A 16,333-nucleotide genomic window follows, 5' to 3' on the forward strand; every position below is an offset into this window, starting at 1 on the left:
TCTGGCCTTACATTTAGGTCTTTAATCCATTTTGAGCTTATTTTTGTGTATGGTGTTAGGGAGTGTTCTAATTTCATACTTTTACATGTGGCACATATATACAATGGAATATTACTCAGCCATAGAAAGAAACAAAATTGAGTTATTTGTAGTGAGGGAGATGGACCTAGAGTCTGTCATACAGAGTGAAGTAAGTCAGAAAGAGAAAAACAAATACCGTATGCTAACACATATATATGGAATCTAAGAAAAAAGAAAAAGGTCATGAAGAACCTAGGGGTAAGACAGGAATAAAGACACAGACCTACTAGAGAATGGACTTGAGGATATGGGGAGGGGGAAGGGTAAGCTGTGACAAAGCGAGAGAGTGGCATGGACATATATACACTACCAAACGTAAAATAGATAGCTAGTGGGAAGCAGCCGCATAGCACAGGGAGATCAGCTCGGTGCTTTGTGACTACCTAGAGGGGTGGGATAAGGAGGGTGGGAGGGAGGGAGACACAAGAGGGAAGAGATATGGGAACATATGTATATGTATAACTGATTCACTTTGTTATAAAGCAGAAAATAACACACCATTGTAAAGCAATTATACTCCAATAAAGATGTCAAAAAAAAAAAATTCCCCTGTTGGTCAACAGATAGTACCCAGGACCATGACTCACTAGACTCAATGTAGTAAATGTACCACCCTCGAGTCAAGTTGCTAGGAAGTCACCTTACATTTTTGGCTCTCAGTTTCTTAATCTGGAAAATAAGCAAGTGATCAAAGGCAGAGATTGGGAAGGGAACCAGGAAAAATCCTTGCTTGTTCTACATCATTGGGTTGCCATAATGTGAAAATGAGATAGTATTTTAAAAATACTTTTGAAAAAATTCTAAAGCACAGTACAATTGGTATAATATTCTAAATTACTGTCCTTGACCTTTAATCAAAGTATACTGAGATAACCCCTGAATAGATCAATATTATTGTGAAGAGAAAGGTTTGAGACAATAACTGTGAACAAATGTTATGAATTATTAAGAAATGTATTTATAAGCTGTACCATGGTACTTTTAGTTTGTTCATTCCATTCTGTTTTGAATAGCTCTTTGGGGAACTCCAAGCCATTAGAAAAGATAGACTACTGAAAGAGAGCCATAAAGGAAGCTTATTATTTCTGTTATTTCCCCAAGGGACTTACCATTTCTAGCAGGTTTAAGAGCAGGCGGCTGTGTCTTCTGACAATATTATAAGCTCGACAGCAAAGCTCCACAAAATCTTGGAAATGCTGTGGGTTTTTCCCACCCTCTGTAATAAAGTACTCCATCTCTGAAGTAAAAATAAAAGGGGCTCTGTCCCTATAAACCAAAAAACAACAACAACCATAAGCAGGAAGAGAAATGGTTTGAAGGGTTATATTAGGCAGTGACAACAACTTATTTCCATTTGAAATTTTTTGTTATTTTCTAATGCATGAACCTCCTTCATTGTAGGACAGCTGGAGAAACTTGCTAACTGTAGACTTTGAATAATGTAGCTGAACTGCAACAGAGAAGGAAGGGTAAGTTATTTTACAAAGTTGACCTATATTGGCTCAAATAGTTAATTCCAAGATATATTTGATGTGAATATTATTCATTAAAATTAATTTAAGGCCAAATTAATAATTAAGGTGATTTTACAGAAAGTATATTTATTGCTAAATTTTTAAATGATAGAACAGATCATGTATTTAAGCTCATGGTGCTTTTTTAAAATTTATTTAAACGTTTCTTTTTCCCTTAGATGGTATGCTGACCCTTTAGGTAAAAAGTTTCAGGCAAAAGCTAAGATATAGTGGGCCAACATCAGTCCCGGGATCCCCCTTTTGGGCCCCACAGCCAGCCACCACTGGGACCCTGTCCTGCCCACCAGTGGGTTGGCAGCCTCCTCTTGAGCCAGAGCTGGACAGCCAACCAGATGGGGGCCAGCCCTGACTACCTGTGCACCCACAGTAGTCTGCCTCATCACAACAGAAGGGCCCACTCAGCCCACATAAAGGGTACCCCTAGAGCATACAGCTCTGCCGACCAGAGGGTAGTGTGCTGCTGGGCCCCATAGGACATCTCCTGAATAAGGCCATTTCTCCAAGGTCAGGAAACATAACTGACTTGCCTAATACTTAGAAATAAACAGAGAATTAGGCAAAATGAGGAGACAAAGAAATATGTTCCAAAGAAGGAACAAAACCCCAGAAGAACTTAGGAAGTGGAGATAAGCAATCTATCCCATAAAGAGTTCAAGGTAATGATTGTACAAATGCTCAACAAATTGGGGAGCATTATTTACAATAGCCAAGATATGGAAGCAACCTGTCTATCGATAGATGAATGGATAAAGAAGACATGGTGTATATATAATGGAATATTATTCAACCATAAAAAATAATGAAATCTTTCCATTTGCAACAACATGGATGGACCTAGAGGACATTACACTAAATGAAATGAATCAGACAGAGAGAGGCATACAAACCACATGGTTTCACTCACATGTAGCATTTAAAAAACAAAACAAACATAGCAAAACAGAAACAGACTCAGAATCAGAGAACAAGGTGGTGGTTGCCAGCGGGGAGGGAGGTAGGGGGATTAGTGAAATAGGTGAGGGAAATTAAGAGTTACAAACTTCCTGTTATAAAATAAATAACTCACAGGGATGTAATATATAGCATAGAGAATACAGTCAATAATATTGTAATAATTCTGTATGGTGACAGATGGTAACTAGACTTATCATGGTGACCATTTTGTAATGTATAAAATATTGAATCACTATGCTCTACAGCTGAAACTAATTATGATGCTGTAAGTCAGTTATAGTTAAAAGAAAAAGAAAAGCTAAGATATGTAATGACAAGTTCTTTCAGAAGGTAATCTGAAAAAAACAGATGTTACCAACTTACTGTGATATGCTTAGTAAGGGAAAAAAGAGGTAACTATATTTAATTTCGGGAAAAACAGAAAAACAAAGGACCAGAAAGAAGGACCAGAAGATCCTGTTTTCCCTATATTTGTCAGTTTTTTCTCATGTTATTTGAAACACGAAGAGACCTGAGATGAAGTGTTAGTGCTTCTAATAGAGAGAGCAGAGAGAGGGCTGCTCACCCACTCTGTGATGAGGTCTCCCTCACTGAATAAGAGCAAGGGTGAGACAGAGTTTCAATACTGATTTGGCCAAAGGTCATCTAGAACAGCAGTCCCCAGTCTTTTTGGCACCAGGGACCAGTTTCATGGAAGAGAATTTTTCCACGGACCGGGGGAGCGGGGTGGTGGTGGTGGGAGGGGATGGTTTTGGGATGATTCAAGTGCATTACATTTACTGTGCCCTTTATTTCTATTATTATTACATTGTAATATATAATGAAATAATTATACAACTCACTATAATGCAGAATCAGTGGGAGCCCTGAGTTTGCTTTCACTTGCCACTCACTGATAGGGTTTAGATATGAGTCTGCAAGCGATTGATTATGGTCTCTGTGCAGGCAAACCTGTCTGCTAATGATAATCTGTATTTGCAGCCACTCACCAGTGCTAGCATCACTGCCTCAGCTCCACCTCAGATCATCAGGCATTAATCCTCATAAGAAGCACGCAACCTAGATCCCTCGCATGCACAGTTCACAGTAGGGTTTGCCCTCCTATGAGAATCTAATGCCATCTCTGATCTGACAGGAGGCAGAGTTCAGGCGGTAATACGAGCAAAATACACATGAAGCTTTGCTCGCTCCCCAGCCGCTCACCTCCTACTGTGCAGCCCGGTTCCTAACAGGCCACGGACTGGTATCGGTCTGTAGCCTGGGGGGTGGGGACCCCTGATCTAGAAGCATTTGAAATGCGAATACAGTTTTGAGTAAAACGTTGTTGAAAACATAAAGACTTTTTTTTAACATCTTTATTGGAGTATAATTGCCTGGGGGGTGGGGACCCCTGATCTAGAAGCATATGAAATGCGAATACAGTTTTGAGTAAAACGTTGTTGAAAACATAAAGACTTTTTTTAAACATCTTTATTGGAGTATAATTGCTTTAAAATGGTGTGTTAGTTTCTACTTTATAACAAAGTGAATCAGTTATACATATACATATGTTCCCATATCTCTTCCCTCTTGTGTCTCCCTCCCTCCCACCCTCCTTATCCCACCCCTCTAGGTGGTCACAAAGCACTGAGCTGATCTCTCTGTGCTGTGCGGCTGCTTCCCACTAGCTATCTATTTTACGTTTGGTAGTGTATATATGTCCATGCCACTCTCTCACTTTGTCACAGCTTACCCTTCCCCCTCCCCATATCCTCAAGTCCATTCTCTAGTAGGTCTGTGTCTTTATTCCCGTCTTGCCCCTAGGTTCTTCATGACCTTTTTTCTTTTATCTTAGATTCCATATATATGTGTTAGCATACGGTATTTGTCTTTCTTTTTCTGACTTACTTCACTCTGTACGGCAGACTCTAGGTCCATGCACCTCACTACAAATAACTCAATTTCATTTCTTTTTATGGCTGAGTAATATTCCATTGTATATATGTGCCACATCTTCTTTATCCATTCATCCGATGATGGGCACTTAGGTTGTTTCCATCTTCTGGCTATTGAAAATAGAGCTGCAATGAACATTTTGGTACATGACTCTTTTTAAATTATGGTTTTCTCAGGGTATATGCCCAGTAGTGGGATTGCTGGGTCATATGGTAGTTCTATTTTTAGTTTTTTAAGGAACCTCCATACTCTTCTCCATAGTGGCTGTACCAATTCACATTCCCACCAGCAGTGCAAGAGTGTTCCCTTTCCTCCACACCCTCCCCAGCGTTTCTTGTTTCTAGGTTTTTTGATGATGGCCATTCTGACCAGTGTGAGATGATATCTCATTGTAGTTTTGATTTGCATTTCTCTAATGATTAATGATGTTGAGCATTCTTTCATGTGTTTGTTGGCACTCTGTATACCTTCTTTGGAGAAATGTCTATTTAGGTCTTCTGCCCATTTTTGGATTGGGTTGTTTTTTTTTTATTGAGCTGCATGAGCTGCTTGTAAATTTTGGAGATTAATCCTTTGTCAGTTGCTTCATTTGCAAATATTTTCTCCCATTCTGAGGGTTGTCTTTTGGTCTTGTTTATGGTTTCTTTTACTGTGCAAAAGCTTTGAAGTTTCATTAGGTCCCATTTGTTTATTTTTGTTTTTATTTCCATTTCTGTAGGAGGTGGGTCAAAAAGGATCTTGCCGTGATTTATGTCATAGAGTGTTCTGCCTATGTTTTCCTCTAAGAGTTTGATAGTTTCTGGCCTTACATTTAGGTCTTTAATCCATTTTGAGCTTATTTTCGTGTATGGTGTTAGGGAGCGTTCTAATCTCATACTTTTATATGTACCCGTCCAGTTTTCCCAGCACCACTTATTGAAGAGGCTGTTCTTTCTCCACTGTACATTCCTGCCTCCTTTATCAAAGATAAGGTGACCATATGTGTGTGGGTTTATCTCTGGGCTTTCTATCCTGTTCCATTGATCTATATTTCTGTTTTTGTGCCAGTACCATACTCCCTTGATTACTGTAGCTTTGTAGTATAGTCTGAAGTCAGGGAGCCTGATTCCTCCAGCTCTGTTTTTTGTTCTCAAGATTGCTTTGGCTATTCGGGGTCTTTTGTGTTTCCATACAAATTGTGAAATTTTTTGTTCTAGTTCTGTGAAAAATGCCAGTGGTAGTTTGATAGGGATTGTATTGAATCTGTAGATTGCTTTGGGTAGTAGAGTCATTTTCACAATGTTGATTCTTCCAACCCAAGAACATGGTATATCTCTCCATCTATTTGTATCATCTTTAATTTCTTTCATCAGTGTCTTATAACTTTCTGCATACAGGTCTTTTGTCTCCTTAGGTAGGTTTATTCCTAGATATTTTATTCTTTTTGTTGCAATGGTAAATGGGAGTGTTTTCTTGATTTCACTTTCAGATTTTTCATCCTTAGTGTATAGGAATGCCAGAGATTTCTGTGCATTAATTTTGTATCCTCCTACTTTACCAAATTCGTTGATTAGCTCTAGTAGTGTTCTGGTAGGACCTTTAGGATTCTCTATGAATAGTATCATGTCATCTGCAAACAGTGACAGCTTTACTTCTTCTTTTCCGATTTGGATTCCTTTTATTTCCTTTTCTTCTCTGATTGCTGTGGCTAAAACTTCCAAAACTATGTTGAATAAGAGTGGTGAGAGTGGGCAACCTTGTCTTGTTCCTGACCTTAGTGGAAATGCTTTCAGTTTTTCGCCATTGAGGATGATGTTGGCTGTGGGCTTGTCATATACGGCCTTTTATTATGTTAGGTAAGTTCCCTCTATGCCTACTTTCTGGAGGGTTTTTATCATAAATGGGTGTTGAATTTTGTCAAAAGCTTTCTCTCCATCTATTGAGAACACCACATGGTTTTTCTCCTTCAATTTGTTAATATGGTGTATCACATTGATTGATTTGCACATATTGAAGAATCCTTGCATTCCTGAAATAAACCCCACCTGATCATAGTGTATGATCCTCTTAATGTGCTGTTGGATTCTGTTTGCTAGTATTTTGTTGAGGACTTTTGCATCTATGTTCATCAGTGATATTGGCCTGTAATTTTCTTTCTTTGTGACATCCTTTTCTGGTTTTGGTATCAAGGTGATGGTGGCCTCATAGAATGAGTTTGGCAGTGTTCCTCCCTCTGCTATATTTTGGAAGAGTTTGAGAAGGATAGGTGTTAGCTCTTCTGTAAATGTTTGATAGAATTTGTCTGTGAAGCCATCTGGTCCTGTGCTTTTGTTTGTTGGAAGATTTTAAATCACAGTTTCAATTTCATTACTTGTGATTGGTCTGTTCATATTTTCTATTTCTTCCTGATTCAGTCTTGGCAGGTTGTGCATTTCTAAGAATTTGTCCGTTTCTTCCAGGTTGTCCATTTTATTGGCATAAAGTTGCTTGTAGTAATCTCTCATGATCTTTTGTATTTCTGCAGTGTCAGTTGTTACTTCTTTTTCATTTCTGATTCTATTGATTTGAGTCTTCTCCCTTTTTTTCTTGATGCGTCTGGCTAATGGTTTATCAATTTTGTTTATATTCTCAAAGAACCAGCTTTTAGTTTTATTGATCTTTGCTATCATTTCCTTCATTTCTTTTTCATTTATTTCTGATCTGATTTTTATGATTTCTTTCCTTCTGCTAACTTTGGGGTTTTTTTGTTCTTCTTTCTCTAATTGCTTTAGGTGCAAGGTTAGGTTGTTTATTCGAGGTGTTTCCTGTTTCTTAAGGTAGGATTGTATTGCTATAAACTTCCCTCTTAGAACTGCTTTTGCTGCATCCCATAGGTTTTGGGCTGTTGTGTCTCCATTGTCATTTGTTTCTAGGTACTTTTTTATTTCCTCTTTGATTTTTTCAGTGATCACTTCGTTATTAAGTAGTGTATTGTTTAGCCTCCATGTGTTTGTATTTTTTACAGATCTTTTCCTGTAATTGATATCTCATCTCCTAGCATTGTGGTTGGAAAAGATACTTGATACAATTTCAATTTTCTTAAATTTACCAAGGGTTGATTTGTGACCCAAGATATGATCTATCCTGGAGAATGTTCCATGAGCACTTGAGAAAAATGTGTATTCTGTTGTTTTTGGATGGAATGTCCTATAAATATCAATTAAGTCCATCTTGTTTAATTTATCATTTAAAGCTGTGTTTCCTTATTTATTTTCATTTTGGATGAACTGTCCATTGGTAAAAGTGGGGTGTTAAAGTCCCCTACTATGAATGTGTTACTGTCGATTTCCCCTTTTATGGCTGTTAGTATTTGCCTTATGTATTGAGGTGCTCCTATGTTGGGTGCATAAATATTTACAATTGTTATATCTTCTTCTTGGACTTTTTGCAGTTTCCTATTAGTTTATTAGTATATATGACCCTGTTATTTCCCAAACAAACTACCTCTTCCTTTCCAATATTTATACCTTTTCTTTTTCTTCTTCTTCTTTTTTTTTGGCCTCATGGCACAGCTAAGACCATCAGCACAGTGCTGAACAGAATTAGTGAGAGGGAGCATCCTTGCCTGGCTCCTGATCGCAGGGCAAGATGTTCAGTGTAGTCTTTCAATTGAACATTTGATATGAGCTCTAGATTTTTTCCGGGTGCCCTTTACCACTTGAGAAAATTCCCTTTTATTCCTGGTTTGCTGATTGTTTACATGAATATTTTGCCATGCACTGTTTCTACATCTAATTGAAATTTTTTTCCCCTTTATTCTGTTAATGTGGTGAATTGTATTGACTGATTTTCAAAGGTCAGCTCTGCTTAGATTGCTGGGAAAAAACCCTCTCTGGGTTATGACCTGTTATTCTTTTTATATATTGCCGGATTCTTTTTGCTAATAGTTTCTTAGGGAGTTTTACATCTGTATTCACAGAGGACAGTGTTCTGCAATTGTCCTTTTCTTGTTAGGTTCTTGCCTTATTTTAGCCTCACTGAATTAGTTAGGTAGTATTTCCTCCTCTATGTTCTGAAAAAGCATGTGTAAGAATGTCTGAAGTTTTCCCAGTGAGGGGTGCTCCTGGTGTCTTGTGGGTGAAGGCCCCACACACAAAGACCCGTCCTGTCCCAGCATCGACAGTGCTGTGCAGGTGGTAGACACTCCGCGAGGGGCGTGCAGCTCACATGCTCCCAAGCCCACGAGGCCTCCACACAGTTACATGGCTGCTTCCCCACCTGCTCCTGGTCCCGCATCACCAGCATCACCTGGGAGCCTGTCGGAAATGCCAGTTCTCAGGCTCACCAGCCCGGTTGACCAGAAACTCTGGAGAGCCAACCCTGCATGACGGGAGCACTACACATGTAATTCAGAAGATGCAAGAGGAAGGGGAGCAGCAGGGGTTTCCAGCTAATTTCAACACTGCTCCAGAGCTGGGCACAGATCAGATGGAGGACCACGCTACTGGGTGAAAAGTGCCAGCCCTTCTCCATCCCCATGAGCCAGTCCATGGCTGTGCGGGGACCGTCGTGCCCGCCGCCCGACTCTCTTGGCCCTCAGCTCGCGGCGGCGGCGGAGGCCGGAAGTCCATAAAGATTTTTGAATGAATTGAAGACATTTTAAAATTTGAGCCTAGCAGCCTAGATATAACTAAGTTCAGTTCAAGCACTAACTGTGAAAAGTCAAGGATTATTGAGGAAGCCTCTTATGTATATAGTTGTTTGTTTGTTTGTTTTTTGGACATGCCATGGGGCTTGCAGGATCTCAGTTCCCTGACCAGAGATTGAACCTGGGCCTCAGCAGTGAAAGCTTCGAGTCCTAACTTAGGCCACCAGGGAATTGCCAGGATAATTGTCTTCTTTATTGTTGCTATGCTTAGCTATTTTAATAAAAACATAGTAGTGAAACTGAACCTCAGATTGGGTCTTGAACCCACTTGGTGGGACTCGAACCCTGCCTAAACTCAGATTGGGACTTGAACCCCCGAGGCCGGAACTTGAACCTGGCCAAAACCCTGATTGGGACTTGAACCCATGCGACTGGGACTCGAACCCGGCCAAAACCCAGTGTCTTCCAACTGAGATCACACACCTGGTTTCAGGACTTAAGGAAGCTCAGGTTCTTGATGTCTCATCACAGAAAGTACTCAGTGAGAGACAAGTGATAGGTAAGAAGTGGATTTATTTAGAGAGAAACACACTCCACAGACAGAGCGAGGGCCATCTCAGAAGGTGAGAGCGGCACCAGGGTATGGGGTTGTTAGTTTTTATAGGGGTGGGTAATTTCATAGGCTAATGAGTGGGAGGAGTATTCCAGCTATTTCGGGAATAGGTGGGGATTTCCAGGAATTGGGCCACCGCCCACTTTTTGATCCTTATGGTCGATCTTGGAACTGTCATGGCACCTGTGGGTGTGTCATTTAGCTTGCTGATGTGTTACAATGAGTGTATACTGAGGTTCAAGGTCTAGTAGAAATCTACTTCTCTGCCATCTTGGACCCATTTGGTTCTAAACAGTTTATGTCATGTCCTTGGGCTGTGTCATTCTTTCAAAAGTTGTGCCCTGCCCCCTTCCCTCCTGTTTCAGTAGAGCTGGAAATCTCACTAATTGAACTTAGTTAACCAGACCTTTCAGAAGTGTGTATATTCAAATCAGAAAGCCACAACTCAGGTATTTTGTAGCTGATCTGGGGCAGTGGAATCTAATTGCAGGCAAAGTATTTTAATGAAAATAAGTAAGCTACCTCTGTCTGGCTGTGGTTTTTAAATTTTATTGTGTGATCCATGCTACCACTAAATGTCTGGAGGAGAAGCTGATGTAATAATTTCCCCACTTAGCTTTATATTCATTCATTCATTCAATCATTCATTCAAGAAAATTTATTGAGCACCTAGACACTGAGGAATTTATTAAGAATCAAGTCCAAATTTAAAAATTTTTGCTCAAAATCCTTTTATATTTGGCCTACATTGACTTATCTAGCCTGTATGCTATGAATTTACTTTACAGCCCTTTACTTTGGCCAAGCTGGGAGCACAGATGATGAAAACATGAGATACAGCATGGGTTCTAATCCTGGACCTGCTGTATCTCAGTTTCCTCATCTCTGAAATGGACAAGCAATACCTAACCTAGCTCTTCGAATTGCTGTGAGGATTAACTAAGAACATACAAAAAGGCCTGACACAGAGAGGACTACATACTTGTGAATGGCTATATGAGGTTCTATGCAGAGGGTACAGACTGCAGGCCTGCCAGCCAGGCTTCAAATCATGTTCTACCACTTAGTAGTTCTGCAACCCTCAGCAAGTTACTTATCCTCTGTGTGCCTCAATCTCTTCCTCTGTAAAATGGGGATAAGAGCACTTGACTACTGGGATTACTGAGAGGATTAAATGAGTTAAAGCATGTAAAAGTACTTAGAACATAGCCTGGCACATAGTAAACACTCAATAAATTTTAAATACTCTAGTTAGTCCCCAAACTAATAAAAATGTTCTAGAGCTGAACCTAGTCGAAGCTAAATCTCCCTTTCTCTTCAAAAATGCCATCTGTAGAATCCCATCTTTCCTTCAAAGTTTAGTTTACCCCCAGCTTTTCCAGGTAACCTCTTTGGTTACATAAGCCCTTAAGTGGACCTTTGAATTTGGTAGCATTTTTTACATATCACTCACCCACAGAGTCATCACTACTGCTAACATTTTAGTGAGTTTTAGCAATATCCTAGACTTCCATAATCAGAATAAAATTTTAATTTTGTATATAAAAGTTTTCCAATTCTTTTTTCTTACTCTCTATACTGTTGTATATTTGCTATGTTGAATGAAACTTTTGATATAATTTTGAAAAAGCACTAAATTTTACAACTTCCTGAAATTTTCTTTTCTAACACGATAGATACGCTTTTCTTTTCAATAGAGAAAAGTATGTTTGATCAAAGTGATTTCTCTCAGAAAGTTTTTGTAGTTATGCTAAGTACATGTGATAACACATTTCCTTCTTCCATGGTAACCACCATTATAAATCAGATGAAGAAACATTACAGAAGAGAGTCAAATACACAAAGGAAACACATCCGTTAGAGAAAATATAAACTAATAATAATACTGAAGAACCCAAGTTTAGCTGTGTTTAAATTATTACCATAGTTTAAAATGCTGCATCTTTTCTGTACGATTTGCATGGCTCACTTCTGAGCAATTTTAAAAAATAACTCAGAATTACACTAAAATTTTTCTAGAAATGGAAAGAAGCCTCACATGTGAAACAGAATCCTATCCCATCCCTAGAGGCTGTAAGAGCTGTAGCTGGTACGTGATTTATCAATCTACTCAAATGTGAACCTAATCCTAGGTTACAGAATTAGTGTACTGGAGCCTGTATCTGAAGTTTAAGCAGGACTTATAAACCTGAGATATAAATTGGCTGTGGCAAGAGGGAAGATTGGAAACGATTTGGTCTCTTAGAATCTATACTGTGTTGCATTCTGAATAAAATGTTGAAAATCTCTCATTTATAGTTGTGCAAATAAACCAGAAATTTCTTGTTGTGACTATCCTACCTTTTTTTTTTTTTTTTTCTTTTCCAGATAAGTGGTTTTACTATTACCTGCCTAAGTCCTAACTATTCATGTTTTGTACCTTTTACCTGTATAGTTTCCCACTTCTGGACATCTTTTCTATTTCTCTCTCTCTCACCTGATGTCATTATACTAAGGGATCAGGAACAAAAATTTTTTCTTTTAAGAAGTCTTCTTTTTTTAATCCCAAAGGCTATGCATTTATTCCTTTCTAAATGGTATATAATTTCATTTTAGGACAAGAAAATATGTGTTTGCATTAATGTATATATGAAATGACAAAATTATTGAAATGGAGAACAAATTAGTAGTTGCCAGGGGTTAAGGATAGAGGGGGTGAGAGGGAAGTGGGGTAACATAAAGCATCCTGGGGGTGATGAAGCTGTTCTGTATCTGGATGGTATCAATATTAATAAGCTGGTCATGATATTGTACTGTAATTTTATAAGATGTTACCATTGGGGGGAACTGGTAAAGGGCACATGGGATCTCTTTGTATTACATCTTAAAACTGCATGTGAATCTACAATTATCTCAAAATAAAATGTTTAATTAAAATTTGTATAAGACATCTGGATATAAATATTGATAGAAGCCTTGGATGTAACTGATACCAGTTTGCTGGAGACAGTACAGTGAGAAGAGAAAAGGACTAAGATAAATCTTCAGGAATCTGACATCTAGTTACTTGGTAGAAGGGAATCATACTGCATTGAACACTGAGTAGGGGAGAAAAACTAGAGGGCGATGATGCATCATAGAAGGCAAGCAAAGAGGGTATTTTGAAGAAGAAATAGTCAACACTGTTGAAATCTGCTGCTAAATTAGGTAAAACGATGAATAAATATTGTTGGGTTTAGCATTATGGTCATCATTGATTTTATCAAGTAATGAAGAATAAAGCCAGATTGAAGTGGTTAAGGAATAGGAGGTAAGAAAAGGAGACCAGGAGCTTAGAACCTCCTTCAGGAAATTTGGGAAGGTGAGCAAAATGGTATAGAAACTAATTTTGCAGGGCAAGGCTAAACTGTGGAGCGATAAGCATATTTCACAGGATTATTTAAAAGACAGATGAGGGAATTCCCTGGTGGTCCAGTGGTTAGGACTTGGAGCTTTCACTGCTGTGGCCCAGGTTCAATCCCTGGTCGGAGAACTAAGATCCCACAAGCCACACAGTGTGGCTAATAAATAAATAAATGGGAGAGGAACGCAAGGAAAAATGAATTATTGATAGCGCAATGTATGTAAGAAGATGGGAGGGAAATGGTTCCAAAGCACAGATGGAGGTATTGGCTTTAGAAATGAAAGACTAATCTTCTATTATCACAAGAAAGAAGTTTATATGCAGATGTAAGTTTGTGAGTTTTGTACTGAGTACAAAAGCAGGAGGTGTGGTTGTCTGTCTAAAATAAGTAGTAGTAAATAACGGGTTGGAGAGATCTGAGGTTTACCCTGTGAGGATAAGTATTGTGGGATTGCTGGGCCATGAGGATGGCCCATTTGAAACGGAGGACAACACCTGCCCTGTTGTGTCAATGCATTCTTGCAGAGCTAGGCTGCTCAGTGCCACTAGCCCTCACAGTGGAGACTGCCCTATTCTGAAATACATTATTAAGGTAATGGACCAAGCATGCTAACTGTAATGGATGTGGTCTGAAATAGCAGAGGTGCTGTATCCTTAAAATGAGCATTCTTTCACTTATTGAACTATTCCTTAAACAAATATGTACATACTTGAAAAATGAATGATGTTTGATTTTAAAGTATCGAGCACATAAGCTCTTTGAGGACATAATTATTCACAGAAGCAACTTCCTTATATGTGAATTATGCAGTCTAAATAGTACCACTAGGCTTCATCCCAACAGTTCAGGGTGGTCTTTGGCCATACTGAGTTCAACAAAACAGTCCCTGGCGAGCTGAAAACTGGAGTCACATCCCATGAGCATTTAACTTCTATTAGATTAATGATTCCTATTAGATGTATTTTTTTTTAATGTAAGAAAAAAATTAAAAGAGAGTGAGCAATTGTGCCTGATTCTTCAGTCATAAAAGAGCATATTGCCCATAGATGGGAGAGTGGCCCTGCTATCGTAACACCTGGTTTTAATGTTTGAATGCCTCCCATCATGCAACCATCTTGCAACACATTTGATTATAGTTGTTAAAGACATGAATTTAATATATATCATGGCCATAAATGCGGATAACTATGTCGTCTGGTACTAACTAAAGAAACAGCCATCTTTCCCAATGCTGAAGAGGAAACAGTGTGTTGGAATTACTGAGAAATGGAATTACCAGATTCCTACATGGCACCTTCCCAAGGTGGACTATAACAATGAAGACTTCTGTCTTAGTTTGTGATTCGTAAATTAGAGAAAATAACAGTAGCTACCGCAAAGAGTTCCTGTGAAGATTAATTAAGCTAATGCATATCAAGTATTGATAAGGCTTTAAAGGGTAATTTTGACTTTTCCTTTTAGAATCTGATCCCATATACTGGATGACACAGCACCACACTAAGGAGCACTGCTTTCTGCCACTCCTGGTGATATTTCACCAAAATCTGAGAAAAGCTATGTGTTTCAGTATTGGTGATGTAGGCAGGGCATATGGAGAGAGGACTGGAAAGACAGAGAACTCAAGCAATGATTCATGATGATAGAATCTGTCTTCTGTGCTCTGTGAACATACTTATTTCTTCCTTTTATAGGATAGTTCATCTAATATTTACTTGAGCAATGGATAAAGCCTGTAAATGGACACATACAAATGGACATTGAAAGTCTCGAGGGCTGAATATGTATTTGTACCCTGAACTGAAATGTGGGACTCAGTAATGAGGCGCATTTTATGTTTATTATTGAAATTATTATTAATTTCATGAATTAAAAATGTTTTGTCCCCAGGAAATATCATAGTAACATTAAAATATATTGTTTTAAATATTTCTAAAAGCTGCAGACTCCCATCATAGTGAATGGTGATATTAGCATACAAATAAATGACTACAGAGTACACTGGGCAATGTTTAAGCCTACACTTTTCCTGATATCACAAATGACCTACATTTCAGAGAGCACATTTTGCTGTCCAATGGAAAGAACACAAGTCTCTTGTCTCATATCCATGAGTTAACTGAGAAGGCAGTTTTGGAATCTCCATTGGATAGGATAGAACCTTGTATAATCAGACAACACAAGAAACCTCATCTATGCAATATAATAAGAACATAAGGGTGCATGTACTATTACAAAAAGAACACTTAACACCCTGTGAGAGCTCCAAGCTCTCAGCAATTATTAACTAAGGAGACCCTCACCAATAATCTCTTAAGTGTAAACACGTTTTTTCCCTGGTCTAGCCTCTTTTATAAATACACTGTGGGTCCTAAGTTAGACTCCGGGAGGTCCCTGATCTTTAACTGCTTAATAACTTTAGATACTGACTCTGGAGTTCCTCCCAGGCTCAGGTACGCTGTCTCTCTTATTTGAAAAGGGTAGTTAAAACAACTACCTCTTCACAAGGCCTACTTTCCTAAGTCTGATATTTTGGGTGTGAGTTTAGAGTAGATCAGGATTTTATGAGAATGGCAACAGAATGGTCAGCTCCTCCAAATTCCCATGTTCCCCCCCACCCCTTGAGCTTGAGTTCAAGGGAAAGTGCACAGTTATGCTTTGCATGGAATTCCAGTGTATGCTTGGAACAGAAATTAGTCTGGATATAGGGAAAAGATTATTAATGCTATAACGCTTGGGTGACAATGAATGGTAGTATCACATTTTAAATACGATAAGGTTTTAAAATCAGGTTGAAGGTGTAAATCAAGAATAGCCCAAGTTACCTCTGAAAACATTTAAATCACTCTTAAAGTTACCATATGCATGATCAATATTTATGTATAAAGCTTGAAATGGACCTTTTATCTCTTACTAAGTTTAACATCAGGAGTGTCTCCCCCAGCACAGAAGCAGGTACTGTTTCTTCATTTGGGTACCAGAGGAAGTTCTAATACCAGGCTCATGTTTAGGAGATATCTGTAGTCTTTCTTCAAAAACTAGACTCAGACTCAGGGCTATGAGATGCTTATATTGACAGGCATATTGTACCTTAGACCAGCTAAGGAGTCAGCACTCATGTCTGCCATCTTAAGCATGCTTTGTTCTCATTGGGTGCAGGAAAGCAGAATCCTTACACTATTTAAATTGTTTTCTCTCTCCCCTTCCCTCTTTCCCTCTCTTTGTTCCC

General features: G+C 38.7%; 1 protein-coding gene across 3 annotated transcripts in view; it reads right to left on the minus strand.

Annotated features, from left to right (window-relative positions):
- PIK3C2G (phosphatidylinositol-4-phosphate 3-kinase catalytic subunit type 2 gamma) overlaps positions 1–16,333 on the minus strand; it is a 324,948-nt gene that overhangs the window by 109,010 nt on the left and 199,605 nt on the right. For all 3 annotated transcript variants that reach the window (XM_007454609.1, XM_007454608.1, XM_007454607.1), the window contains one exon: positions 1,191–1,347. In XM_007454609.1, the coding sequence (XP_007454671.1) occupies positions 1,191–1,347 (157 nt within the window). The remainder of the gene's footprint in view (positions 1–1,190; positions 1,348–16,333) is intronic.

Source organism: Lipotes vexillifer, unplaced genomic scaffold (assembly GCF_000442215.2).
Source record: "Lipotes vexillifer unplaced genomic scaffold, Lipotes_vexillifer_v1.1 scaffold559, whole genome shotgun sequence".
In the NCBI taxonomy this organism is placed as follows: domain Eukaryota; kingdom Metazoa; phylum Chordata; class Mammalia; order Artiodactyla; family Lipotidae; genus Lipotes; species Lipotes vexillifer.